The following is a 27,559-nucleotide window of genomic DNA, read 5'->3' as shown; positions in this document are numbered from 1 at the left end:
CAAAGACAGACATTCCTAGACAGACAGGCCGGGAGCTGAGACGTTCACAAAGAGAGAGATCTTTGTGCAGCTCACCCAGCCCCCAGCCCCGACCCTCCTCCCTCCCACTCCCCAGCCGGGGTCCCCGCGTAAGGTGCAGGGGCCGAACCTCGGGGAACTTGATAGCTACCAGATTTGTGCGTGCTGACGGATCAGAAAGGAAATTTCTCCCCCCCAAACCCCTGCGGAAGAGGCCACCTGGAGGATAAAAAGCATTCCAGAAACACTAGGCAAATTGTTTAACTTAAAAAAAAAAGAGAGAGAATAAGGAGGAGGGGACAGAGGGGGAAATGTCCCCATAAAGGACCAGCGCTTTTTGCTCTTTAAAACAAATCAAATCAAATCAAGCCATCTCCTCATACAATTGAGTGCAGCCTGCCCTCCCTCCTCCCCCCAGAAACTTCTGCGAAGTCTGGGATATTATTCAGCATAGATACTGGAAACTTTATTAGGTGGAAACAGCTTTTTTTTCCCCTTTCCCCTTGTTTTGGGCAGGTTTCCTATTGCTCAAATTCCAGCTCCCTCTCCGCCTGCTCCAGCCTGTAAATCGATTGCGGGGCACGAGCTCGAAGGAGCGCTGCTTTGCTTCTGACTCCGGGCCACGTTCGCTGTCTCGCGCCCAGCCTCGGCTTCCAGCAAACAGAAGCTCAAATTCTTTCCTCTCTGGCTTCAAAAAAAAAAGAAAAGAAAAGGCAGCTTGAGCCCTTTTCAATCAGGGGCAAGCGTAAAGGGGTTGCCTTTCCTGAGTTAGGCCAAGGGAAGTCCCGCGGTTGAGGCTAGGGTATCTTGGCTCCAGCTGTGTGCAGCAAAACCTGGGTTGTTGCTTTCCCCTCGTCCTGGGGAAACTGAGGCAGGTCAGGTCAGTCATTCTGCAGAATAGCCCGACCCCGCTGCTTGCAGTGGGCCCAAAACTTAGCAAAGAGGGGGTGAGCCAGCTGCTGCCTCCCGCCTTCCCTTGCGTCCCAGGCTCTGATTCAAGTGTGTCGAACGTCCTCCGCGAGTGCAGGCGTCCCAGGTGTGCCAGCACCCGGGCCGAGCCTCTCGCGGGGAGAGACGCGCCTTTCCGTAGCTCTCGGGCCCTGGAGCCCCCCGCGCAGCCGTTCTCACCAGGTTGCGCAGGGAGCTCATTGTGCAGGTTTGTTTGCAGAGGGGAGATTGGCAGCGATGGTTTCCAGATGGAGTTGAAACGCTGCCCTTATTTATTTAAACGGGGTCCTAACGGCGCGGCGTGAATCGACCTCTCTGTGCGCTCGAGAAAAGGCCCATTCATGGCTGGGAGGGTCCCCTGGGCTCCCCGAGGCGCCCAGCCCCCTGCACAAAGGCCCCCTGTTATCTCAGTGGCGGCTGCCATGACGGCTTCCCCTTGGATGGCCAAGGCAGGCGCATACCAAAGAGGCTCTTATATATATATATATATATATTTTTTTTTTATGGGTCTTTCCCTTCAAGAGCCCCTTCCCCATGCCTGCTCGGATGGGGGTCACCTTACCCTTCCCTCGCCCGGCAACAGTGCGGCATTCCCAGCCCACCTGCCCCAGCCCCCGGGCCCGTGGTCCAGGTGTGGATTGGACCTCGACTCCCTGCCTTCCTCCTTTCGGAGGTTTTGATGAGAAAAGCAGCCTTCGCCCATGAAGGCCCAGCCGGAGCGGGCCGCTTTGCATTGGCCCTGGGCTTCAGCCCGCCGCACACGTTCCAGGAGCTTTTGGGGAGGGGGCATTTGGAGCAGCGTCTCGGTTATGTCTCCCTCCACCCTTTTACAATTTGGTGGGGAGATGAGCAGCATTGATGAGGTTTCACTGCCCCTTCTGCTATGTCTGGGAGGGGACGGGGGACAGGTCCTTTGCCCCCTTTCTCCCCCGCCATCAGTGCAAGTCAGGAGTCTCTTGCCTGGAACGGTGGAGGTTGCAGCAGCATAGAGCCGGCGGGATCTTGCTGTGGCTCTGAGTGTTTCGGAGATGCCCGTGGGATGGGAGGGGGGCACATGAGCTGATCTGGGCACTGGTTGGGGCAAAGGTGTTTTGCAGTACCCTCCCCCTTGCCTCTTTGTGGCCACCCTGATTGAAGGGAGGGGGTGCGACTGGAGATTTGGGGCCTGGGGGATGGAAATCCCGTTGCTTTCCCCCTGAGCAACGTTGGGCTTTCAAGACGGCGTGAGGAGGAGACGGGAAGGCCTTAGGAGGGGCCAGCAATTGGGCCAAGAAAACCTAGAAGATCCCGACAGGGCCCAGGTCCCTGCCCGAGCGCTGTTTGCTCTGCTGCCCTTCGTGCCGGATTGCTGTAACCAATGCTGATATCATGCCCCTGTTTCTTTCTCTCCCTTCTGCCTACCCTCCCACCCCCCTCTCCCTTCTCCTTCCCCCTCGGCACAGAGGAGGCAGGGAGCTGTGTGCAGGATGGGCAGAGGTATAGCGATAAGGATGTGTGGAAGCCCGAGCCGTGCCGGATCTGTGTGTGTGACACGGGCACGATCTTGTGTGACGACATAATCTGCGAAGAGATGAGAGACTGTCCCAGCCCCGAGATCCCCTTCGGAGAATGCTGTCCTGTCTGCCCCACTGACCAGCCTGCCGCCAGCGGTCGTAATTTATTTATTTCCCTTCCATAAATAAATTACTGGAGATCAAAGCAAAACAGATGGAGAAGCCCCATGGATGGACGCCCAGAGACTGGGGACATGCATGGGGCTTAGCTAAGAAAGGCCACTTCTTCCTGGGGTCTGGCGTTAGCCTCTCGGAGGGCTGAAATAACAGCGTGACACCGGGGGCGGAAAATATTGACCATAATCAACAGGAAACTCAGGCTAGTCTCAACAGCCCCAGAGCTAAAGATATCCCCATAATTATGAAGGCTCCAAGACAGCATCAAAGCTGGCCCTGCCCTGCCTTCGTGTCCAAGAAGAGCTCCGGCAAAAGGCTGCTTTTAAATCCACTGCCCACAAATTTCTAAGGGAGCCAGGCAGCGCTCAGTGCCCGGTGCAGGGAGTTTTCTCATTGCTCATCTCCGCCTTTAACTACCGGGAGAGGAGCAGGAACAGCAGGGCAAGGGGCAGAGGGGGAGCACCTCGAAAAGGGCTTTGGAAATCCCCCTGCGGTGTCAGAACCTGCTTTGGGAATCCAGATAGGTGCAGAAATCCCTGCTGGGTTGTTGCAACCCAAGGGGCCTTGGCTTATAAAGAGTTCCCTTGATATTTAAGAGACCTTGGGGCTCTGAGGCTGGAGGAGCAGTCTGGTTTGCAGACGCTCAGGAGACACCTGTCTCTGGAAAGGGCACCTGAGGCTGTTTTTTGGGCAGGTACCAGCCATCCCGCCCTGCTCCAGAGGCAGCTCCAGCCAGAGTCCCAGGCCCCAGCCCCACTGCTCTGACCCCAGAGAGCAGAAGTTGCCTTTTTTAACCCTTCACTGGACACAGGCTACCCCGCTTTGTCCCAGCTCCTCCCTGCCTTGCCTTTCACGAGGTATGGCCGAGAGCCCTCCGGGCCAGTGAAGGGTTGAGAGCTGAGTGAACGTGCGCGCTGAAGTGCGGTACGCCGATGAGGAGGAGGACGGTGACGATGCAGTTACGCCGACACTTGCTTTCTAACGCCTGCCTTAGGGCCGGGCCTCACCTTGCCTGGTGGCTTCTAGGTGCTTAACGAGCATTTTCCTCCCCCTGATTGTGTCATTCTGCTTCCTAATCAGCTTGGGCCCATCCTTGGAGGGGAAGGGGGTAGGGGTGGAAGGAGACACGCCAGCCCCTCCATAGCTTTGGAGCTATCGCAGCCGCGCACTGGGACGCCCGCTGTCCTGAACCCTTGTCTCGTTTCATCTCTTTGTAAGACTCCTTCCCTCTGTGTGTGAATCCCAGCCAGTTCCCTGAGCACCGCAGTGCCTCCTCCGGGGAGGCAATGGTATTCTGCAGGCAGTTGGGTATAAAGGAGAAAAGCAACCCCTCTCCTCTTCCCCCAATGGACCCCACTTCCCCCTCCCTGGTGTCTTTTCCCTGGCCTTGTCATGTACCTGTGTGTGTGCAGAGAGGGGCATTTGTACGTGCCCCCAGACCTGCGATCTCTCATGATTCTGACATTTTCTCTCTCTCTTTCATCCCTAACAGGGCAACCTGGCCCCAAGGTGAGCTTGCAACCATGTATTTATCCCCTGCCCACCCTCCCCGCTGCCACATTTTGATTTCATTCCCATGGGCAGCATGCTGGGGCCTCTGTCACGGGGCTGATGGAGGTACCAGCCCTGATGCTATCCCGAAGTACCCTCTCGGAGAGCAGGAGATTCTCCGTTAGAGACATTGGACAAGGTCTTGTCTGAGCTGGGTCACGTAGGGCTGGAGCAGGGGGTCGGACCTCTCAAGGGTCTGGCCAGTCCGGCGACTCTGTGATTTTAAGTGACCACAGACTCAGACCCCAGGGCTCATACACAAGCATCTGTAAAGGGGTACTTAAGATAGTAGGATCCCCTCCCAGTTTGGACATAACTGTGCCAGCACAAAGAGCTTTATACTGGGATAGCATGTTCCCAGAGGTGAAGGGGGAAACAGCTATGGGGCAGCTGAAAGCAAAGTGGATGCTGAGATCCTTTGCAGGGTACAGACACAGAGCTCTGCTATCCAGGGTGTTTTGGAGACAAGGGGGGCAGTGGGTTGGGGTGGACTGGGAGCACATAACTTGCTGGTACCCTCCGTGAGCGCTCATGCTGTCTGCTTTGCCTTGCAGGGACAAAAAGGTGAACCCGGGGATATTAAAGATGTAAGTCTGGATCCAAGTCCTCTGCATGCCTCCTTCCCTCTTTCCTCCACCCACACCCTATCGCCACCCCCAGCCAGCAGGCAGGGCATGGACTTCTCACTGACTTTCCTATGTCTCTCTCCAATCCAGGTGGTAGGACCACGGGGGCCCCCTGGACCACAGGTGGGAACAGACTCTCTCTGTCACATTGTTTGAATATTTGCAGGAGGGGAAAAAACCAAACAAACCCCGATGTGAATCTGTAACTGAGCTCTGCTCTCTCCTCACCTGTTTCAGGGACCTTCAGGCGAACAAGGACAACGAGGAGATCGCGGCGAGAAGGGAGAAAAGGTACATTTCAGAGTTAAAGTATATCCAAGGGAAAGAGAAGCAGGGGTGAAAGCATTTGCTTGCTTTGGCAGTCCCCTGATTTAATACTGAACTTGTGTTCTTTCAGCTGGATTGTAATCTCCAGGGGGCTGAGAGCTCCTTATTCTTATGATTTATTACTATTATTGTTGTTGTTGTTGTTGTTACTGTTGTGGCCCCTAGGAGACCACCGTCAATTAAGCACGGTGATCAGATCACATAGTGCTGCCATATGAATAACTTTGCTCCCAGACACTGCTACGCCCTGGTTTAATTCACATAAATAAATAAGTAACTAAATACTGGGCAAGCTGATGAATGAGCACTGCCCTATACGAGCAAGAACCAATTGTACAGAATCACCGATGGGTTATAAATAACGAATCAGCACTTAATTAATTAACGTCAATAATGCAGGCTCTGAGCCTTTTGCCTTCTGGTGTCTGTGATGTTTGGAGCAGTCTTTTTGGCTCCTGTTAAGTATCTGCCTTTCTCCCTTGCCTTCTCCAGGGTGCTCCTGGCCCCCGGGGTAGAGATGGTGAACCTGGTACACCTGGAAACCCTGGACCCCCTGGACCTCCAGGTCCCCCAGGACCCCCTGGCCTTGGTGGAGTGAGTATCCTCAAGCGGGTCTCCTTTGAGCTTCACACCCAGCACACGTGTGCCCAGGACCTCTGAGCTTACCCCAGGGCGGGATCATTCAGCAGGAACCACCTGCCTTTAGCACAGCGTCAGGGTCAGGAGTCCTGAGGGTCCTCCGTGATGCAAAGTGCAAGGATAAGTTTTGGACCCTCCAGCTGACAGTCTCCCCTTACCGTGACTGCTGTGGCTCTTGATGGGATGAGGGGGCTCCGCTGAGCCAGGCATTGTGCAGCCATCCAGTCACAAGGGCATAGGATGCACTGGCTGGCTCTTGCCTTGACTGCTCTCCCTAGTCAGTTTCACTCCTGCCCTTGTCAGTTTCCCTGGGGTGCTGGTCAGTTTCACCTTGTTCCTGCCTTTGCCCAAACCCACCGCTGCAGCAAACCCATGGCCCGGGAAGGTCCCAGTGCAAACCCATGGCCCGGGAAGGTCCCAGTGTTTCACGTCTGTTCCTCCACAGTTTCACTCTGCTGTTCCCAGGCTCTAGTCCAGCTTTGCAGGGGTTGGGCAGCACTTACCGCATGGTGATGGGTAAAAGGAAACCCAGGGATGCAGTTGGTTGGTCTTAGGACAGCTTTAAATATTTAACTCTGCTGTGTTCCCTTCAGAGGCACATTTCTCCGTGTCCTCACATGCTGCACATGCTGCTGTTCACCCTGACTGAGGCTTTGTGTCTCTTCCAATGAATGACTCGTCCTTTGCTTTTGGGAGACATTGTTGGGCAGCTTTAAAAAAAAAAAGATCTGTCGCCATGTCTTGCAAAGCATCCTTGCTGCCTCTGAGAGAAGGTGTTTAAGCAAAAAATAATCAGAGCAAGTGACTCTAGAAGTCCCTTGGCAGTCTTAGTCTTAGCTTTTGCTCTCCTAATAAGCTCCCTCCCCAACACCCCTGGTGCGAGAGCCTGGCTCTCATTCTTATCTCAAGAACATTTTAAATGAAAGCTCAGAATATTTTTGCATATTTAGAGCAAACAGATCCTGGGCCTCAAGATTTTCCAAACATCAGATCTAATAAAGACTGAGGTTTTTTTTCTTTCTGAAACATGGAAACCATTACCTACCAGGGGCTAGGAATCTTTTGGGCCCTGCTTACATTGGCCTCTGCGCAGTGGTGGTTGGGGGGGTCCTTTTCCCCTTAATGATGGCAATGCTTTAGAATATCAGTGCATTTGATTTCATCGAGGTCGCTGCCTGAAGTGCATGACTGATCCTGAAAGAGAATTGCACTCAGCTGTGCCCCTGCTTTTGTCTCCCTCGCAGAACTTTGCTGCTCAGATGGCCGGAGGTTTTGACGAGAAGGCTGGCGGTGCTCAGATGGGGGTGATGCAGGGCCCGATGGTAAGGCGTGACACTGGGACCTCTGGGGGAACTCTGATTTTTAGGAGTTTGGGAGCTGCCATCCAGCGCAGCTATACCCTGCAGGCCCCATCCTGAGTCAGTGTCACTCCGCACAGCTCTGCTGATATCCGAATGCCTCTAAAGTCATTACATCCAAGATGACTTAATTGCTTTGGTCCCTGCTCTGCTTGCGAGAGCATCCCAAGCCGTACAACAAACAGTTTCAGTAAGGCCAGCCCAGGAGGCTGAGAGAGAATAACAGAGCATTTTGTTTAAGGCTTGATCCCTGTTACTGTTGGAGCAGGGGCTGAAGAAAGCCTGACAGCAGCTACTGTTTTTCAAGATCCCACAAGATTTCCAGCAGGAAATTTCTGCTCTCCAGCCTTTCTTGGCAAGCGCTAAATGAAAGGCAGAGCTTAGTAAACATGGCTCCTGGCCAGGGCAACGCATGCTCCTTCCTTGTCCTTTAAGTGGAGTAGTTTCTCTAAATAAAAATAGCCTGTGGTGATGCACATCCAGAGAGCGGGAGGCACAGGGGCAAGGAGAAGACAAGGCAGTTGCTACAAGGAGAAAGGCTGCATTTCTGTGGGGGCTCTTACCTGGGAGCTTTCACACCTGTTTGCTCAAGGCTTGGCCCTTCCTGTCATGACTGTGATTTGTGTTTCCTCCGCCAGGGACCCATGGGCCCGCGGGGACCACCCGGACCTCCCGGATCACCTGTAAGTACCAGCCCATTTCTTCTCCCCGGGGGGCTGGGAAGGCGAGAGCCGGTGGCTCTGGCTTTGCTGTTTGATGCATCTGGCATGACTTCTCTGCCATATGTTTCAGGGCCCGCAAGGCTTTCAAGGCAACCCCGGGGAACCTGGAGAATCCGGCGCTGCTGTAAGTAACCAGACGGGCTTTGATGCTAGACTGAGCGGGAGAGGCTCCGACACGCCCGTGCCCCCGGGTTGCACTTGCAAGTCTCCAGCAGCCTCCGTGGCCCTGACTCCCGAGAAATTCCAGGAATTCCCTTCTCCCAGAGCCCCCCGCCCCGCAAACGTCCCGGCAGAAACCTCCCCCCTGGCGGCTCCACCCTGACTAGTTAAAGCTGAGGAGACGCCAAGGAAGGGAACAAAGGCTTCAAGCTGCCTAAGTGATTCGGACACCTGGCTCCCATTCTAGCCAACAGGCATTGGGCTTCTAAACCCCATAGGCAGATTGGGAGGATCTCAGACTTCAGCTCTGGAGGTTAATGCTGAGTGTGGCCTGTAGAAAGAGAATTTAGTCTCTGGGATACATTCAGATGGTCCCCAAGGCCCTGGCAGTTGTGAGGACCCAGCCCTGGTGTGAAGGGTCCCGGTGTCCGCGAGAGCCCGCCCCTGTGTGTGATGGAGATGCCCATGGCCAGCGTGTGCCGGGTGGGGACTAGACCCCCCAGTTCCTGGGAGCCTGCCTACCTCCCCGGCCAGCCTGCATCTGTGCATGTAGCCAAGGGTAGTTCAGCACAGGGCACAGCTTCCCGGCATTTGGTCTGGTCCTGCCTGACCAGAGCCGAGAGGCCGGGAAGGGGACTGGCGGGTGATGCTTATCCTGGGGGTGCATGCAGGTGATGGGGAGGGGGAGGGGGCTCCAAAGTGGGGCAGGAGCCAGAAATGAGCCAATGCACCATGGCAAAGGGGGCCCAACCCATTCTCACCCTCAGATGTTTGTGGGTCATTCCCAGCCTGGTCAGGGGCCAGGGCCATCACGTTCCTTGGGAGAGGGTCTTGCCAGAAGGACATGGCTACCCTGCCTTGTGCTTCATTTCCTCCTGCTGCTGCCCCAGCTCAGGTCTCCTTCCTCAGGGTCTCAAATTGTCCTGCTACATGCAGGAGGCAGGGGGCTGTGCTATGAACCCCATTACAGCAGCTTCCCAGTCCGTAAGTCCAGTGAGCGGGGAGGGAGCACCCTCAGCACCTCCCTGAACACAGGGAACTGAGGCAAAGTGACTTGATCAAGGTGACACAGGGTGGCAGTGCCAAAGCAGAGCAAGTCAGGGCTAGATGAACCCAGAGGCAGGCAGGTTAGGGAGGTCCTGGCTACTTACAATGGGAGGCCTGGCCAGGGAGTAAGAAGCAGAGCTTGGATCGGGCTGGCTCTGGCTGCTGGGACGTCCCATACCAGGACGTTTCCAGTACAGCCCAAGGAGGCTGCATCAGGTTTGGGGCACGGTGAGCAAAGGGAAGGGATTCAGATCTGAGCAGGGTGGGTCTCAGGGACGCCCCAATCCTTGCATGCCATGGCCTGGCACCACTGATTTTTGTAAAGGGGCTATGCCAAATACCCAGGGATGGAGGTCATTGTGGACCGGGGACCGGGCAATCCCAGCCACCCAGCTGTATTTTGCACCTGTCTCCAAGTGCTTGACCACACCTGGGCGCCAAGGGCCTGGCCTGCTGTGCCTTCTGGGGCTCTGCAGAGTGCTCACAGGGAAGCCTTGATGTCAGCGCCTATCCTGGCTCCGTTGGCAGCACAGCACCCGCTAGTGCCTTGCCAGTCGTGTGGCACTCATGGGAGAGATGAGCACCTTCCACTGGCCCCTGAGCTCCTCCTGGCAGCCACCCTTCTAACTGGAGGTCTCCCTTCCCCATCAGCTGTGCTGAGCCAGGGGGAACCAACAAGGCTCCTGGCTAGAGCATTTGGGGCTTGACACTTCTAGGGTGATGTCACCAGGCAGCCCAGTGATGTGAGCGCAATGACATCACATCCCGTGGGCTGGGACGCAGGCTGCTCAGGAAGGCTTCTCTTTCCTCCCCAGGCTGTACTTAGCCTGTCCGGGTCTCAGGGCTGGGAGTGGAGTCACTGGAAGCAGACACCAGGATGATTGAGTCCATCCCACCCCCAGGGAGAGTCCTCTGCCTCTTGGCAGTCCCCCTCCCCATTTACCCATCCCTAGCTGAGACCCTCCCCTGTTGAGAAGAGTTTGCCCCATCTCCAACTAGTCTCTCCCCTGCTCAGAACCCAGGCGTCCGGCTAGAGGTGCTTGCGCCGCTCTCACCCTGCGTCTCTCTGTCTGTCTTTCCAGGGCCCAATGGGTCCCCGAGGACCACCCGGACCCCCTGGGAAACCCGGTGATGACGTAAGTTGCCTTGGACCCAGTCACACGGGGCATCAAAGCCGGCCGCTGGCGGCAGCATTGTGCTCAGGTCCCGGGCTCCAGCCTGGGGATGCGGTGCCCGCCCTGCACCATCTCCTCTACCGGCTCCGGCTCCCTGGAGTCGAGCTTCGTTACCCTGTGATTGCCCTGATGGAGGCTAAGGGGGTTTGTTCTCTGTCTCTCTCTCCCACAGGGTGAATCAGGCAAGCCTGGCAAATCTGGTGAGCGTGGATCCCCCGGCCCCCAGGTACGGGCAGCAGGAGGCAGCCAGGCCTGGAGACATGGCTGTGCAGGATGGGGGGACTCGGGGAAGCGGGTGGAGATGGGGCTTTGGGGCTGCATGGATCCAAGGTAGGGCTAGCCCCAGCTTCAAGCCAGCACCCATTTACCTCGGGGGGACACCGGCTGTTATAGGAACAGGACGTTTCGGGTCCAGGGCTCTGGATCAGGCTGAGCCTGGCCCCATGAAGATCCAGCTCCGTTACTGAGCCCTGTGGGTCACTCTCCTCTGGCTCTGTTACACCACATGGCCTGCAGGCTAGCCAGCTTATTCTACCCATTCCCCAGACCTTTATAGCCTTAGATAGCCCATAGGTCACCCCAGACCTGGGTCTAACCTGGGTCTATATATTCCCCTGTATGGCTCTCTGTATTACCCCAGAAGTGTCTACATAGTGCCCTGCTCTGCCCCTGTATGTAGCTCTAACCTTATTCTACAAGTTACCTTATATGACTCTATATATTACACTACATGGCCCCATCTGTTACCTTAAATGACCCTGCCTGTTACTTTAATCTGCTTCTCTATAGCCACCTTTTTGTCCCTATGTTACCACGCAGAGGTTTCCATGTTACATGGTATAGCCCCATCTTATCCTATGCGACCCCAGAGAATCATAGACAAGGAGGGCTGGAAGGGACCTCATGAGGTCACATTGAGTCCAACCCCTTGCTCAAAGTAGGACCAGCCCCAGGTAGTTCATCCCATGTGCTAGTCTAATCTGAATCTATATGTCCCCCTGTACAGCCTTACGTGTTACCCCGCTCTGGCCGTATGTGACACCCAGCTCTGGCCCTGTGTGTCTCCGCTGGGCTCCACGTGTTACCCTAACAAGCAGCCATAAGTGGTAGCTGCAGGTGGTTCCAGGAGACTGTAGCAAACTCCCTGCTGATCCCCCATGAGAAACAGGTCCCTTGGGCCCCTCTTCCCTGCCTTTCCCCCATGATGACCTTCCCTTCTCTGCTTTCAGGGCGCTCGAGGCTTCCCCGGGACCCCTGGCCTGCCTGGAGTCAAAGGGCACAGGGTAAGTGGTCGCCCCAGCCACCTCCATCTGTCTCTCATCTCACAGCCATCAGGAGTGTAAATATTGCCTCCTTCTCTTCTAGGGCTACCCTGGCTTGGATGGAGCCAAGGGAGAAGCAGGGGCCCCCGGCGCCAAGGTGAGCTAATGCTCCAAATGACACTGATTAGCAGGGGGAGGTTGTTACTGCTCATCGTTAGGGTGGTGAGGGGAACTGGACTGATAGACACTGCCCACTAGAGGCTGCAGCTTGAATAGCAGGAGGTCCGTGGGGTGAAGGAACATGACCAAGGCTGGCGGGAAGTCAGTGGCAGAAGCAGGTGGCGGGGCAGTCAGCCCGGGGACGTGGGGCAAGAAGGGGCCTCCCAGGCCAGCAAGGCAGGCACTGTGCCCCCTCCACCTACCAGCTCCCTTCTAGCGGGAGTTGGCGTTGAGCTCTCATCATGTGGGAGCCTCACCGCTCAGACGTTAGCTCTGCTCCAGCTGGAGATCAGGGCGAAGGCAGAGGAGAGAGAGGCAGATTGGGCTGAAATGACTGGTGGGAGAAGACAGAGGTCTGGATAGACAGGGATTGGGGGCTGGATCAACTGGTGACTAAAGATGGGTCTGGACTGACGGATGGATGGATGGAAGGGAAAGCGTTGGGATGGATGGGTAGAAGGTAGGCACTGAGATGGATGGATGGATGGATGGAAGGGAGTATGTTTTAGGGTTGATGGAGAGAGGGAGGCAGCGGGGGAGAGATGGAGAAGGGATTGATGAAAGGGTTGATGGTTGGATGGTAGACAGAGGCCTAGGCATGGGGGTGGTTGGATAAATAGACAGACAGACAGAGTGATATGCACTGGGGTGGATGGATGGGTGGATGGACAGAGGTCCATGCACTGGGACTGGTGGATGGCAAGAGGGTTATGCCTTGGTGTGGATGACAGGCAAAGCAGGGGGATGTATGCCAAGATGGAGGGAGCCTGACCATGGGGGTGGGTGGGCAGCTGTGGCTCTCGGTGTCCCCAGCAGGGTCCCAGGTTAGTGGCAGGGCACCGTGCAGGGCTGGTCCGGGCCTCTGGTGCTGGAGCTCAGTGCAGAGAGGATGGGCCACGCTCCTACTGGTGTCCTACATCCTCTGCCCCTCTCCTCACTGGATCTTGCCCACCAGCCTCTTTCCATCTCCTCCCCTAGTCCTAGTAGGACCCCTTACTCCCATGCCCCCATCTCTAGCCCTGCATCTTCCCCCAGCCTCAGGGTGCCCCCAGAGGTGGATTCTTTACCTGTGTGGCTTCACCAGTGGGTTCAGGGTGGCGCTGGGCCCAGTCCGTGCTTCACTGTAGGCCCAGGCTTGAGGCAGGCTGGAGACTCACTCTCTGCTCCTTCCCTTCCAGGGCGAAACAGGATCAGCTGGTGAGAACGGCTCCCCTGGTCCCATGGTGAGTAGGTGTCACATTGAAACCTGGAGGCAGTGCCAGGGGCTGTACACGCCTCTGCTGAGAGATCCTGGCTCTGGGTGTGGTACACACCTCTGCTGAGATCGGGGCCCCATGCGCCAGGTGCTGTACAAACACAGAGCAAACGATCGTCCCTGCCCAATGAGTTCTCGGTCTGAACAGATGAGACACAGGCAGAGGGGAGCCCCTGGCCTAGGGTCACCCCTCCCCTCTGCACCCCAGCCCCACTGAGCAACATGGCCTTGGAAGGCAACACAGCGCTGACTCCTGATCCCTTCTTCCAACCCACCTTCCAACAACAGCTGGGCAGAAATCATCAACCTGCCGTGCTCAGTGCTGTGCAAACACCCCGTGAGACAGCCCCAGTGCTAAATCATGAGCTGCCTCATTAGACTGAAGGGGAAGCTGAGGCACAGAGGTGGGCAGCGACCTGTCTGGAGCTGAGCCAGAGGTCTGAGCCTGGGGTAGAAGCCGTGGGCCCTGATTCTGGCTCTTGTGGTCCCTGTCACGTGTCGATTTGCCGGTGTTGGCAGTTAGCTGCGATAGGGCTGGGAAGGGCAAAGGGGCCGGAGCCATTTGGCTGGAGCCCTGGCCTGGCGCTGGTTGCATCTCAGGGGTCTGGCATGATGCTGGCTCCTGCTGTCTGGGCAGTGCCCGCACTCCCCAGGGGAGAGGAACAGACAGCTCGCTGCACTGCCCTCCCATCTCCATCTCTGGGCAGGTGCTGGGGGCATCACCCAGCATGGGGGCTGACCGATCTGTGGACAAAGGTCCTTCTATACCACCAGAGGTGTCCTGTTGAGGACAAGACCCCCTGGTGCAAAGGTGCTGGGGGCAGCACTGGCTTACGACTGCTCTTTGCTTCCTAGCAAAGCAAACCATAACCTAGAGCAGGTGCAAGGCTGCTGTAACACACACTGGATCCAAATGGCTGGAACAGGTCGACGGCGAAGCAGGACCCCCGCCCCCATTTCCAATCTTTCCTATGTCACTAGAAAGACTCAATCTCCCCCAGAGCCTCTGTGATGGCCAACAGATCCTCACTCTCTTCTTTATCCTTTCCCAGGGTCCCCGCGGCCTGCCCGGCGAGAGAGGACGTCCCGGCCCCTCTGGTGCTGCTGTGAGTATGATGCTCCCTTCCAGCCAACATCCGTGTCCCTGGCAAGGCTGAGCTTCCTGTGCAGAGAAGCAGGCCGTCATCTGGACCCTTTACCCGGGCAGGGGCTGACTGAGAAATGACCTTATCTCCTGCCCTACCACACGTCCCTCTTCCCCTAAAATTAGCCTTTGAAAATTGGGGTGCGCATCTTCAATTAGCAAACCCAAATCGGGGCAGTTTGGCTAAAGCGGGGAGTCTTTGCTTCATTCGTTCTCTCTTCCCCTGAAAAAGGATGTGTCTGACTGTGGGCATGAGTGTAGTCCTTTTATCTTCACCCCTCCTTGAGAAAAATCGGAGAATCGTGGAGAATTTGGGCTGGCAGGGACCTCAGGAGGTCATCAGGACCCAACCCCTCATTCAGGAGGGATCAGCCCTGTCTAAGCCATCCCAGACAAGTGTCGTCTCTGCCCATGCAGGGTTTTGCCCTAGACTCCTTAGCCCCAGAATGATTTAAGCCCCTCAATTATTGCCAGGGAGAGTTCTTTCTTCCCCACAAACCCCTGAACATTTGCAAAATGATTTTTTGGGGAGCTGGCTGTTCAGACCTAAGTGATTTGGAGGTGCAAGAGCTGCTGAAAAACCATTCTCTGCTGCATTACTTTCCTTTGGAAGGTTCCTCGTTAAGTCCTGGATCCTCTGTTAATTATTCAGACAAGCCCTACCTCCAATTTGTCACCCTGATGACCCCAGGAAATCTTCCCAGCTCCCGAAGGGGAAAGGAGCTGAGGGGCTGGCCTTCTTCAGGGTGGCTTTGTGTTCCAGGAGCACCTTGGCCACAAGCTTTGCGCCTTGTGGATGCCACGTGCTGTAGGGTGACAGTGGCAGAAGCACCTGAGTGACTTAGGAGCCCAGAGCTCCATTTTCAGGTCTCTCTGTGGGAGTTTGGGACCCAAGCTGGTGGGATGTAGATGCTCATGGATGAAGCTTTGAATGCCTAGGTGATTTAGGAGCCACGGCCCCCAGGGGCTTAGAGTGGGTGCAGGGACACGCGTCGGGCAGCAGATGTGCAGGTCAGTTCAGCATTCAGCCCCATGGATGGCACACAGACATGCCCTACAGTGCTGGGAGCTGCTGAAACCAGCACCAGGCTCCGGCAGGATGGGACGGGGGCCGTGCTGCAGGGGTCAGCTGAGGGGGCAGGATTCGGGGCAAGCCCCGCGCAGGGCCCCGTGTGCTGGCCTGCTCCTGTGGCCCTCAGGAAACTGAGCAGCCAGATCCTATGAAATCCATTGGGGTGGAGCTCCTAAATCACTCAGGCTCCATCTGAATTCCCAGCACACATACAGACAGCTGTTGGGGATCCTGCTTTGCTGCTGCCGGGCTCTCCAGGGCCCTCCCAAGGGCATATCCCCCGCTGGCTCCCTTCTGGCCATCCCACCAGGGGAGGTCAGTGCCCACAGCCCTGGCACTAGGCAGGGGCTGCCCTGGGGGGCTCGGGTGTATTGTACCATGTGGGGCACTCCCTGCTTGGCTGACAGCAGTGAGGGAACTTTCCCCCTCCCCTTACAGCCCTATTGCAAGTGAAACAGTTTGCAGGCACTGTCACATTGAAGGAGATTTCATGCTTTGTGACAGGCGCAGCCGTTCCCGGTCCTGCATTGGAAAGCTGTAGGTACAAGGCGTTCGGTATTGCTTGGTGAAGTTGTAGGTACAGGTGTTGGGGGTGTTGCACTGGAAAGCTGTAGGCACAAGGTGCTCGGCATTGCTTGGTGAAGCTGTAGGTGCGGCCCTTCCCAGGGTCGCATTGGAAAGCTGTAGGTAAAAGGCGTTAGGCACTGCATGGTGAAGCCGTAGGTACAGTTGTTCCAAGTGTTGCATTGGAAAGCTGTAGGTATAAGGCATTCGGCATTGCTTGGTGGAGCTGTAGTTACAGGAGTTGGAAAGCTGTAGGCACAAGGTGTTTGGTGTTGCTTGGTGAAGCTGTAGGTACGGCCCTTCCCAGGGTTGCATTGGAAAACGAGGTAAAAGGCGTTCGGCATTGCCTGGTGAAGCTGTAGGTACAGCTGTTCCAGGTGTTGCATTGGAAAGCTTTTACCATCTGTGCAATGCTTAAGTGCAGATGCTCTGGGTGTTGCTGAGCCAAACAAGTGCCAGAGCAGCGGATTGGACAGGGAGCCCAAGGCAGAGAGCAGAGGACAGAGCAGCAGATCAGCTGGGGGGCACAGAGCAGGGAGGACAAAGCAGAGCAGCAGCTCAGGCAGGCTCCGAGTGGCATTTGGAGAGGGCATGGGGCTGAACTGCTGGCACGCCTGCCAAAGCCCCCCCCTGCTGTTTTATCGCCCTCGCGCTGGACTGAGATTTTTGGCATCCGGGACAAAGCAGGAGCAGGGCAGGTCTTAGCTGAACATGCTCCGTACTTCCAGCCCTTGAGATGTCCTCCTGGGTCTTACACCGGTGAATCTCCAGGTCCTGGAGTCACAAGAACAGGTGCGAATCTGACCTGGTGCTTAAAATAGCGGCACCATTGGAGGCCTGGGGGCTGCGGGGAGGAGTCCGAATACGCCCTGCAGAGATGATGTGAGCCCAGAACGTAGAGGGAAAAAACCCTCACAATATTTAAGGTGCTTCCCTCTGTTTGGAGGACTGTTTTTCATTGCTGAGAGGGGCCAGTTCAGGGCTCTGCTCCTCTGGTCGCTGCAGCAGAGAGCCCGACAGGAGACGGCCGCCTGGCTCTGTAACCCAGCCCCAGCTCGGCCAAAACGGGATGCGGCTGACAATAGAGGGCTTTGTCTGGCCAGGGCTCCTGTTGTTTCCCTGTGACTTGGCTCTGGGGCCTAATAGCACGGATCCAAGTCTAATAATGTACTTCTCGGCAGGGCAGGCTTTCATCCCCCGTGCCCCTTCTTTTGGCTTCCCCGGGGTCATGAATTCCTCATGGGCAGGATTGTTGTATGAGATGAACCCGGCAGGGCTGGGGCAGCTCCGCTGCAGGGCCCGATCCTGTTATGCTGATGGAGATCCAAGTCTGGGATCTTCCAGGCATCCGGGTCCTGTCCCCCAGGGAAATCTGCTCTCTTACCAGCCCCTTGCCTATTCACGGCCCTATTAGAGATCTCCCTCAGGGCCAAATTCTCATCTCCTACGTGGTGGCGTAGAGCAGGAGAGATTCCTCGGAGGTGTAAGGCAGGGTCCGGGTGCCCCCCAGGCAAATCTTACTCCTGCTTTACGCCGTGGTGGGTTCTCGGTCCCATTGGCTGGGCTGGTCCATTGCTTTGCCAGCCTGAGTCAGTGCAGCACCCCCGAGCGGCTGCAGCCGTGCGCGCCAGGAGCACTGTACTGCCCTGAATCCGGCAGCCGGCAGGGCGTTGCACCGGTTCCCTTCCTCTGCTTTTTCCCCCTCTGCCTTGCCTTGTGCTAGCACTGGGACAGCCTGGCTCCAATCCAGGCCCTCACCGCGCTGGGTGCTGCACAAATGCACGCTGCCCCTAGGAGAAAGGCGGGATGTGGACTGACCTGCCCCAAGCCACCCCGGAGATCAGCAGCGGAGCTGGGAAGAGGACCCAGGTGTCCCAGGCTGGTGCTCCACCCACTAGGCGATGGTGCCTGTTAGCCTGGATCACTCCTGGACGGGTGGTTGTTCGCTGATGTCCGCTGTCTCCTTTTGCAGGGTGCTCGTGGCAACGACGGCCTCCCCGGCCCCGCCGGCCCCCCTGTGAGTAGACTTTGCTTTCCCCCCAAAACATCTCACTATCTTCCTTTCCAATGGGTCTGTTCCCAGGTGCATTTTACTGAGCCCCAGGTCACGGCCTGTATTTTAGGGGGTGATAAATGCTTAAAACAGCTTGCAACTATCCAACTCCCCACACCCCAGGTCCTCTCCGTCCACTGCTAAGTGCAATGGCACCCTTTAAGACGATCTGTTGTGGCAGCGCCCTCAGACAGCTCCTCCGGACTAGGTGCTAGGTGCTGGACAAACGCTGAACTAAATGCTCCTCCTTGCCTCCAGCAATTTGCCCCCCTTATAACATCCAAGAGCAGCAATGGGCAATAAATGGGTAGTACAGTATATCTTTAAATAATCTATGAGTCCTTTAATGGCACTCACTGTCTTCTGTGTGATTCCTTAAAGTGCAAAAGGGCCCCTGCGCTGTTTTGGGGGCACTCCTTGTCTGACCCCCCTCTGGGCTGTGAGACCCTCAGTCCAGCCATCTCACCCCAGAACCAGTCCCTATCCCAGGCTCTTTTTCCTAGGAGGGTCCTCACGGCATTTTTTTTCTCCCCCAGGGACCTGTCGGCCCGTCTGGAGGTCCAGGTTTCCCAGGCGCCCCCGGCTCTAAGGTAGGTACCGATTCCTCCCGCCTTGCTCTCTGCACACCTCACAGAGCGCTCCTTTCTTCCAGCAAAAGGTCTGAGCACCCAGGCCTGTTCTCAACGTCGCCTGCCACAAATACCACAAGCAAAGGTGGAGGAGAGACAGAGAGAGAGAAAGCAGGGAAAGAGAAAGCTGGAGTGGGGAAATGCTGGAGCTCTCTCTGTTCTCGGTGCCATACACAATGAGGAGCTCGTGGGCTGAGGGTGGGAGGCATGGGGCGGGGCGGGGGGCATGCCCAAGGACAGCTGGGTGGGCAGTGGCAGAGGCCAAAATGATGGGGGGAAAGGAAGAGCAGGAAGGAAGGTGATGGGGAGGTGGGAGGTAGGGCTGGCCTCATATGGGGCCCCTGTATGGGGAGCAGCACTAAGCTAGGCTGGATCAGGCCGCAGTGCCCCCATGCAGAGAGGGAGAAGGAGTAGCCCGCAGCTCCATCCCCTCCCATGTGGGCAGGCCTTAGATTGGGCTGGCTGGGCTGGGACGGGGATGGCCAGAGGGTTGTTCTCCCGGCTCTAGGCCCCTCTGCTCCACCTGGCCCAGTTGCCACGGGCTGGGGGTGGGGGGAAGAACAGTGAGACTTTGCTAATGACCAGTGACCTCGTTAGGAGTGGGGGAGACCCCTGAGAGTGGGTGGGGAGCAGGGGTCCCCCAAGGGCTGGACAATGACCAGAGACCCAGGGGTGGAGGTGATGGCTCGCAGGGCCTGTCTATTCTCAGTGCTACACACGGTGAGCAGCTAACAGGCTAGGGGCGGGAGGGGAAACTGAGGCATGGAGCAGGCCGGGGGGCATGCCCAAGGACAGCTGGCTGGGCAGTGGCGGAGGCTTCCTGGGGACTCGTCCCACAAGACCATGCCCCAGCTCCATCGTCGTGCCACCTCCCAAGGCTTCCCACGGGACTCTGACCTTCTCCTCCCTTCTCTGCTGCAGGGTGAAGCTGGGCCCACTGGTGCTCGTGGTCCTGAGGGTGGCCAGGGCCCCCGGGGAGAATCCGGCACCCCCGGCTCTCCTGGACCTGCTGGAGCCCCCGTAAGTAACCTTGCCCCCTCCCCTGCCCCTCCTCACATAAGGGGCGCATCAATCTCACTCCACTGGTGGGGAAACTGAGGCACGGGTTAGCTCCCTGAGACCCAGCCGGCCCCTGCCCCGCACCTCCTCCATGGGCACGGCTTCCCCGGAGCCGCCTCGTGACCTGCTCTTTGCTTTCAGGGGAACCCCGGGACCGATGGCATCCCCGGAGCGAAAGGATCGGCTGTGAGTACGCCTGGGCCGCAATGGCCGGGGGGGAGGATCGGGGGGCTGGGGTTGCAGGCAGCAGGGAAGAGGGTGGCAGCCTCTGGGCTCAGGTGGTTGGGGGGTTCCCTCTCTGCCCAGGGGCCATGTGTACGCGGTGGAGGACAGAGCAAAGCCCTCCTGGCTCCTAACTCTCCTCTCCCTGTGCTGCCGGCAGGGCGCTCCCGGGATCGCTGGTGCCCCTGGCTTCCCTGGACCCCGTGGGCCTCCCGGGCCTCAAGGAGCTACAGGACCTCTGGGTCCCAAAGGTCAGACGGTAAGAAGGGGGCGCCAGGCTCCTGGACAGACTGCTCCGCCCAGCAGCCCCAGCTCCACCCCTTATCACAGACTCCACCCAGCAGCCCACTGGCTCCGCCCCCTTGCTGCAGATCCCCCTCCTAGCTCCTCCCCTCATCACAGACTCCGCCCAGCAGCCAAATGGCTCCACCTCCTCTTGCCAAAGACTCCACCCAACTACCTCCAAGTCCTTCCCTGGGCTACAGACTCCGCCCAGCAGCTCACTGGCTCCACCCCCTTGCCAAAGGATCTGCTCAACAGCCCACTAGCTCCTCCCCTTTATTGAAGACTCCACTTAGCCTTCCCTGGCTCCGCCTGCTTGCCACAGACTCCGCCCAACAACCTTGGCTCCTGGCTTTGCCTGGTGGTCCATGCCAGCCATCCCTCGCTGTGGTCCCCGTGCCCCACACGTGCCACTGCCCCTCTCCCAGGGAAAACTGCTCCTCTCTCCATGGCTCCTGGATGTGCCAGTGCCATCCCTGGGGGCGATGGGCGAGGGTCCAGGGGCACTGAGTATTTTCTCTTGCTTCGCAGGGTGAACCTGGCATCGCGGGCTTCAAGGGCGAGCAGGGCCCCAAAGGCGAAACGGTGAGTAGCCGAGCCCAGCCGGGGCCCTCTGCTCATCTGTGCCATGTCCCGTTCCCAGATGAGCCAGGTAGCTCCTTGATACCCGGGCACCAAGGCCTCCCCCGGGATGATGGGGAGCGGAGGGCAGTGCACACGCGGGCTGTGCTGACCCCACAGCTGGACCCTGCCCAGGCTGCAAGGAGCAAGGCGCTTGCAGGGACCCCGAGGCATCCTGAGTCCCAGCTGCAGCCTGGACCCCCATGACCAGGACCTTGCCCAGGATGGGGCCTTCCCAGGACAGCAAGAGCCTCTTTGCAGCAGCTAACAAGCCTGTTCTCCTGCCAAGCTGCTCTCCTGGCAGCCCGCACGGTCCCGGGCTGCACTGGGGGGTGGGAAACAATAGCCCCTCTGTTGCCTTCCACCCGGGCTCCCACTTCACCCTGAGGAGAGCATGCCCCCATCGCCTCATTACCCAGCCTCAATGGCACGGGCCGGGCTCAGAGCCTCTCAGGGCGATGGCTGGGAGCTGGCAGGGACACTGAGGCACCAATGCCACGGGGCACAGCCTGGGCTTCCTGGCTCCCAGGCGCTGCCCTGCTCACCAGGGAGGCAGGGGTGGGGTGAGGGGGTGGACTGACCTAATGCTTGCTCTCCCCCATGTCTCCCTTCAGGGCCCCGCGGGACCCCAGGGAGCTCCCGGCCCAGCTGGCGAGGAAGGCAAGAGAGGCGCCCGCGGTGAACCGGGTGCTGCTGGACCCCACGGGCCACCTGGAGAGAGAGTAAGTGACGGTGGCTCCCCCACCCGGGGTCACCCCATGTGACAGCTACTGTCCCCATATGGGACAGGGCTCAGTCGGCAGCCCGAGGCACAAGCCCTGCAGCTCTTTGCAGCATGGGGTCCTGGCTGGCTTGGTGCAACGGCCACGACTGTGCACACTGCAGCCACGTGACTTCAGCTGTCACAGAGCACCCCGAGACATGGGCTGGGATGGGGGAGATCCCACCTTGGACCCACGGCCTGGATGTCCCCCTGACCCCGGTCCTTCTCTCCTCCCCAGGGTGCCCCCGGAAACCGTGGTTTCCCCGGTCAGGATGGTCTCGCTGGACCCAAGGTGAGTGGAGCGACTGGTCTGGAGCAGCGCACGGAGGCTGGGTGTGGGCTGGGGGAAGCTGTGGAGGCAAGGGGGCAACGGAGATGGCTCCAGACCCAGCCTGGGGGCTTGGTCCCATCCCCCCAAACACCACCCCCAGAGGCGTCTGTCTCTAGAACCACATCAACATGGCCCCAGTGTAGAGCAATGATGCCCCCAGCCCCACTCTGCCCTCCCTCAGCCCCCAGGCACCACTCCCAGAGTCCCCGTCTTTCCAAGCACGCCTTGCTCTGGGTTTGGCATCACCTTGCGGCTGCCCTGGCATGTTCCCTTTTGCAGCCTGCCTTGTTTTCGGTGTCGGCGGGGAGGGGGTGGTTGGCTGCAGCCTCCGTCCCAAGAAGAGCCATGGCTGCTGCAGTGGAGCCAGGCCCAGCAATACCAGTTATGCCCATTGTGGGCCATTGATGGGGGCTGGAGAGGGCCAGCTCAAGGGCCACTGGGGCCCAGTGAGGCTTTCCATGGGGGTTTATCCCAACACATGACACTGGGGCCATACTGACGTCACTAGGTCCCGGCTCGGGCCCCCCAGCTATGCCCACCATGGGTCTGTCCTTTGGGAGGAAGCCAGGGTTGAGTGCGAGCCCCAGTCAACCCAGCCATGGGAGGCTGAGGGCAGGATGCCAGGCTGGCACTATGCCCCACACCCAGCCACTGGTGCCTTAGTCACGCCAGCTCAGTGGCCATCTCAGCTTGGGGCTGGGGGTCAGTGGGGCTGGATCACGGCCCAGCCCCCACCAAGCTAACCAGTGCTTCCTTCCACCCCTGGATAGGGTGCCCCAGGCGAGCGTGGCCCCGCTGGCCTGGCCGGACCCAAGGGAGCTAATGGTGACCCCGGCCGTCCTGGAGAGCCCGGTCTGCCCGGCGCCAGGGTAAGTAGCATTGGCCTTGCTCATGCTAATGGAAGGTCTCCTTGGCCAGGCTCAGGCTGAGTCCCCAGTGCTGAAAGGGTTAGGATGTGTGGTGGGGGGCACCCCCCCAGTTTGCAGGGCATCTTGCTTGGTCCCATCATAGTTTTCAGTTACCATATTGCGGTGAATAGAAGGTGCAGGGGCTGATGCCCAGGACATCTTCTGTGTAAAACTGGAGTTCAGAAGCCAGGAGAAAGCTCTTCTGTCGCGCCACAGAGGCTCGGTCCAGGTCAGCGCACTTGTGCTTGGCACATTCTTCCCTGCTGGCACTGAGAGTCGGAGGGGTTGGGTGCACCTCAATTGTGAAGGTGCTTTCTCTTCCAAGGAATGCGGTACAGCTGGAAGGAGCCAGGAGCTGCTCTCAGCCTTGCAGGGGGCAAGAGGGTGGGGGGACTCCTGTAAAGGGTCACCCCTGGACCCGGCAAATCACCCCTGGATCTGTTTCCAGGCCCTGGTGCATGGAGGGTTGCCTCCCAGGGGAAGGGCAGGAGCTGGTGTGACCCAGGCTCATGGGTTCAAATCCTGCTCCCTCCCCAGTGGCTGGTCTTTCCGCAGTCCTGCTGTGCTGGACCCCACCAGCAGCCTGCACCTCAGCAAGGAGCCCCAGGGGCTCTGAGCTGATACCATTGCTGTCTCTCACATGTGCTCGGGAGAGCACAGGGTATTTATTCCCTAGTATTCAGCCCCACCGTGATACACTCCAAGAACAACTATGGGCTTCCTCTGAGACCAGCCCCCTCCCCACCTTGCGCTGGGCAGGGTGCCTGTCGCCCTCTGCTCCACTGAGGTCCTTTATACAAGGGGGGAAACCGAGGCACAGAGCCTATGGAGCAAAGCACAGAGCAGGAAAGTAGCCTTCCCCCGATCACATGAAAGAGCCGGCAATAGAGCCCAGGAGGCTGGGGGCCCACCCTCATCCCCCCCACCGTGGCAAGTTAAAGCCCAGGCTGGCCCAGCAGTTCGAGGAGGCACCATGAGCCCAGCTGAAGGCCTGAGCCAGGCACAGGCACCCCCAGCGCTTCCCTGACCTTCTGCCTCCTCCTTCCAGGGTCTCACTGGCCGTCCTGGCGATGCTGGTCCTCAAGGCAAAGTTGGCCCCACAGTAAGTGCCGCGGGTCCCTGGGTGGCGGGGCGTGGGATGTGGGGAGGGGGGCGTGGATGTATCACTGTACCTCTTTGGGGGCAGTGGATGTGGGGGGCTGGGTTAGGCGCAGGGTGGGGTTCAGAGCTTGAATGCAACCCCCTGAAGGGGTAGGGGGGAGCTCCTTGGGAGCAAGGATGGCAAGGGGGCTTCACGTGTTGGGGGCAGCGAGCAAGACCCGACCTGCTGACTAACCAGTCCCCCGTGCCTCCCTACAGGGTGCCCCCGGTGAGGATGGCCGGCCTGGCCCCCCTGGCCCACAGGGTGCCCGTGGCCAGCCTGGCGTGATGGGCTTCCCTGGCCCCAAAGGTGCTAATGTAAGTATCCAGTCCCTTGGGTAGCATGAACCAATGGGCAGAGCAAGCCATGCTGGTGGGGAGGGGAGACCCCAGTGTGGGGAGGCAGGGAGTGCTCAGCTGGGTGACCTGCATGTCCCATCCCATTTAGTGCCATAAGGAGCCCGTGCACCAAGCTATGGGCACCCCCAGCGGTGCCTGCCCAGGCCTTATGTAGATCTATGGGCTGCTGTCACAGGCCATTCACTGGGATGTCTGGCTCCAGCAGGGCTGGGAGGAAGGGGAGGCTGTGGCAGAAATGCCCCCGTGCATCCAGCTGCCTCGGCTCTGCCAACCCTGCTCCCCAGGCCCAGCAGCAGCCTGCTCCACACAGAGCCCATGCAGGCTTCACAAGCATCTCATCTTCTCTTCTCTCCTAGGGCGAAGCCGGCAAAGCTGGCGAGAAGGGGCTGCCTGGTGCCCCCGGCCTGAGGGTAAGTGGCTATTATTCCCTGCCCCCTTGCACACGCATCCCCTGCTGGTTTCCCTGGAAGGGGATCCTGGCTGGCGGCTGTTCTGGGGGTCTGGTCGCCCCAAGATCCCGTCCCTGGGATCACAGCAGGACTGGCCCCCAGGGACGAAGCAGAGGGGCCAAAGTATCTTGAAGTCACCCCGACCGCTTGACGAACAGCCCCGTAGAGAGACAGTTCCCCCAGCAGCTCAGTGCAGTTAGCCCTCAGAGGGGAAACCGAGGCATAGACACTCACCCAGCCTCTTGCACACCGCTGGCACCTGAACTTGGCCCACTGGAGCAGGCTTTTGATTTGAAACAAGAGGCGAGCCCTCAGAAGTGCTGTTGATCTGGGAAGAGAACTGGCTTGGGTGGGGGATGGGGATGGGGATGGGGATGGGGGGCAGCTGAGGGCTGGGGAATGTGGAGTTCATGGGGGTTTCTTTCCATTCCAGGGTCTGCCTGGAAAGGATGGTGAGACAGGAGCCGCCGGTCCCCCTGGACCTGCCGTGAGTATCTGTCACCTCCTGAATCTGTCATCATAAGGAAGCCAGGATGGGAGCCGGACCTGGGCAGAGGGGTTGCCTGGGCCCCTGAGGGTGGGGGGGGGGCCGCGTGTCCTGTAGAGGTGCTGGGCTTGGACCCCCATCCTAGACCCTTCCCCAGGGCTCCCTCCCAGTGCCCTCATGCAGGCGTGGGTTGGCTTGGCACCAGCCCGTGCCCACGGCAGGGGGAAGCTCTTGAGCAAAGGCCCCTAAAAAAGGCAGAAACTAGAGGGAAACACCTGCGCTGCCAGGGCATGGGTGCCTGGGTCCATGCCCCTGCCAGCAGATACCAACCCCATCCCCTCCCGGTGTCAGTACCAGCCTCTCACCCTTCCCCTTCCCTTTGCAGGGGCCTGCAGGAGAGAGAGGCGAGCAAGGTGCTCCTGGGCCCTCCGGCTTCCAGGTGAGTCCCACTGTGGGTGTTAACCCTTGGCGGGTGGGGTGAGGGCAGCCCTGCCTCCCAGCTCCAACCTCCCCGGGCCCATTGCACATCTCAGGTGCGGGTTCGAGGGGCCACTGCAGACGTGGCCTGATCTCATGCCGGGCACTGGAGCCTCTCCCAGCCCAAAGGGAAGGGAGAGGCCTCAGTGCCGAGTGCAGCCCATGGCTCACATCATTGCGTCCTTTCCTTGCAGGGACTGCCTGGCCCCCCAGGCCCTCCCGGCGAAGGCGGCAAGCCCGGTGATCAGGTGAGCTTGTGTTGCTGTGGTGGGTAAGTGGGACCCGGTACCTCCTGTTCCACCTGCTGCCAGCTGGCTTGTGCCTATGGGCTGTAGACCGAAGTCCTGGATGGGCTCAGATGCTGCCCCGTGGCCTGGGGTCCCCTGGGTTAGGGTGGAGGTCTCCCCACTCAGCCAGGAGCACTGGGATCAGTGGAGATGTCTGACTCAGGGCTCAGAGCAAAAGGGAGCTGACGAGTCCACCCGGATCCGGGCTCCATGCAGGTGGAGCGAGGTGGCTTCTACAAGGCACCAGGCTCCACCGGGTCCCATAGCTGCTGAATGCACTAGCCAGGTCCCCATGCCCCTGAGGCCTCGCCAGCCTTCTGCTAGGCTGCTCGGGGCCTCCCCGCTGGGGTGAAGCCAGCATCAGCATCCCCTGCCCCGGGCCTGAGGCGAGCACCCGCCCGGGGCAGATGTCCCCGTCCCTCCCAGTGTCTAACCACCTGTCTGCTCTCGCAGGGCGTCCCCGGAGAAGCTGGCACCCCCGGCCTGGTCGGCCCCAGAGTAAGTAGAGTTTCCCCCGTGCGGTCGGGCTCCGGGAGGGGGATATCAGTGCCCCCCTTGCTCCTACATCAAGGACACAAGAACTGCCATGGGCTGGGTCAGAGCCTAGGTCCATCTTGCCCAGTCTCCAGTGTCACACAGCTGGAAGGGAGTGACCTGGCTACAACCAAGGGGGTCTCCCCTGGTCCTCTCTTCCTTGCAGCCTCCAGCGTTGAAGGTCTAGGACATCCTGATTCAAGGGCCCCTCACTCCCTTGGTCCATAGCTCCTCATGCCCCTTTCCTCCAAGCATTAATGAATTTAACCATCCCCAGCCACAGAGAGGGCCAAAGTGCTCTGGCCATTCACTGTGGGGGCTCCTCACTGTTTGGGGTACCCTGTGGAAGCCCTTCGCCATTTCCAGCTGGGTGATGCAGCCAGCTCTGGGGAGGAGCACAGCCACCCAATGCTGCCACTGCTCTGCCCTATTCCTCAAACCACCCTGTCCCTGGGGATCATCCCAGCTGGTCCCCAGCTTCAGCCTCCCCCTAACAGCATCTCCTTCCTCCCAGGGTGAACGCGGCTTCCCAGGAGAACGGGGTTCCCCAGGCTCTCAAGGTCTGCAGGGCCCTCGCGGGCTCCCAGGCACACCCGGCACGGATGGGCCCAAGGTAGGTGGCTGGCACGATGTGGTCGGGGGGGGTCTGTCTCCCTCCAGGGGCTGGTTCTGGAGAGGCTGTGGGATGAGTGCCCACGTAGGGGGATCTGGTCCTTGCTGCCGCCTGGCAGGAGCCTGGCTGGGGGGAAGATAGAGGGGTCACACCGCGTGCCCCATACAGGCAGCCCTGGCTTACCTGGCTGCAGCTGGCAGCTGGGGTCATCAAGTACAACCCCTTGCAGGTTCCCTGCCTGCTCAGCCCCCCCCAGTGCCTCCAGAATAGCCCTTGGGGAGAGCCAGCAGGGGCTGGGGGTCATGCCCCCCTTGTCCTTCCACGTCCCCAGGCTGATAGAGCAGTGTCCTGGGTCTGGGCACTTGGTGACCTTACCGTGCTTCTCTGCTCCAGGGTGCAACCGGTCCAGGTGGCCCACAAGGTGCCCAGGGCCCGCCCGGCCTGCAGGGGATGCCTGGAGAGAGAGGAGCAGCTGGCATCGCTGGACCAAAGGGAGACAGGGTGAGTAGTGCCCCCAGCAGGGGGGCACCACCCAGGGCAGGCGCCGTGGCCAAGGCAGGGCGAGGGGTGAGGCCACACCACTTACGT

General features: G+C 58.9%; 1 protein-coding gene across 3 annotated transcripts in view; it reads left to right on the top strand.

The window, feature by feature from the left end:
• The window catches only part of COL2A1 (collagen type II alpha 1 chain), a 43,486-nt gene that overhangs the window by 889 nt on the left and 15,038 nt on the right, over positions 1-27,559 (top strand). For 2 of the 3 annotated variants that reach the window (XM_090055337.1, XM_090055336.1), the window contains 32 exons: positions 4,129-4,145; positions 4,742-4,774; positions 4,904-4,936; positions 5,051-5,104; positions 5,633-5,734; positions 7,024-7,101; positions 7,776-7,820; positions 7,930-7,983; positions 10,148-10,201; positions 10,413-10,466; positions 11,470-11,523; positions 11,606-11,659; positions 12,900-12,944; positions 14,029-14,082; positions 17,729-17,773; positions 18,346-18,399; positions 19,360-19,458; positions 19,639-19,683; positions 19,880-19,978; positions 20,533-20,586; positions 21,237-21,344; positions 21,624-21,677; positions 22,487-22,585; positions 23,673-23,726; positions 23,984-24,082; positions 24,481-24,534; positions 25,007-25,060; positions 25,446-25,499; positions 25,732-25,785; positions 26,278-26,322; positions 26,873-26,971; positions 27,365-27,472. In XM_090055337.1, coding sequence (XP_089911463.1) covers positions 4,129-4,145; positions 4,742-4,774; positions 4,904-4,936; positions 5,051-5,104; positions 5,633-5,734; positions 7,024-7,101; positions 7,776-7,820; positions 7,930-7,983; positions 10,148-10,201; positions 10,413-10,466; positions 11,470-11,523; positions 11,606-11,659; positions 12,900-12,944; positions 14,029-14,082; positions 17,729-17,773; positions 18,346-18,399; positions 19,360-19,458; positions 19,639-19,683; positions 19,880-19,978; positions 20,533-20,586; positions 21,237-21,344; positions 21,624-21,677; positions 22,487-22,585; positions 23,673-23,726; positions 23,984-24,082; positions 24,481-24,534; positions 25,007-25,060; positions 25,446-25,499; positions 25,732-25,785; positions 26,278-26,322; positions 26,873-26,971; positions 27,365-27,472 — 2,009 coding nt within the window. Of the gene's footprint in view, positions 1-2,408; positions 2,616-4,128; positions 4,146-4,741; positions 4,775-4,903; positions 4,937-5,050; positions 5,105-5,632; positions 5,735-7,023; positions 7,102-7,775; positions 7,821-7,929; positions 7,984-10,147; positions 10,202-10,412; positions 10,467-11,469; positions 11,524-11,605; positions 11,660-12,899; positions 12,945-14,028; positions 14,083-17,728; positions 17,774-18,345; positions 18,400-19,359; positions 19,459-19,638; positions 19,684-19,879; positions 19,979-20,532; positions 20,587-21,236; positions 21,345-21,623; positions 21,678-22,486; positions 22,586-23,672; positions 23,727-23,983; positions 24,083-24,480; positions 24,535-25,006; positions 25,061-25,445; positions 25,500-25,731; positions 25,786-26,277; positions 26,323-26,872; positions 26,972-27,364; positions 27,473-27,559 lie in introns of all 3 variants that reach the window. The other variant, XM_090055335.1, reaches the window with a different exon arrangement.

This window comes from Crocodylus siamensis, chromosome 6 (genome assembly GCF_052110815.1).
Source record: "Crocodylus siamensis isolate JL-2025a chromosome 6, ASM5211081v1, whole genome shotgun sequence".
In the NCBI taxonomy this organism is placed as follows: Eukaryota; Metazoa; Chordata; order Crocodylia; family Crocodylidae; genus Crocodylus; species Crocodylus siamensis.
The sequence above is the reverse complement of the archived record's forward strand: the minus strand, read 5'-3'. Positions and strand labels throughout refer to the sequence as shown.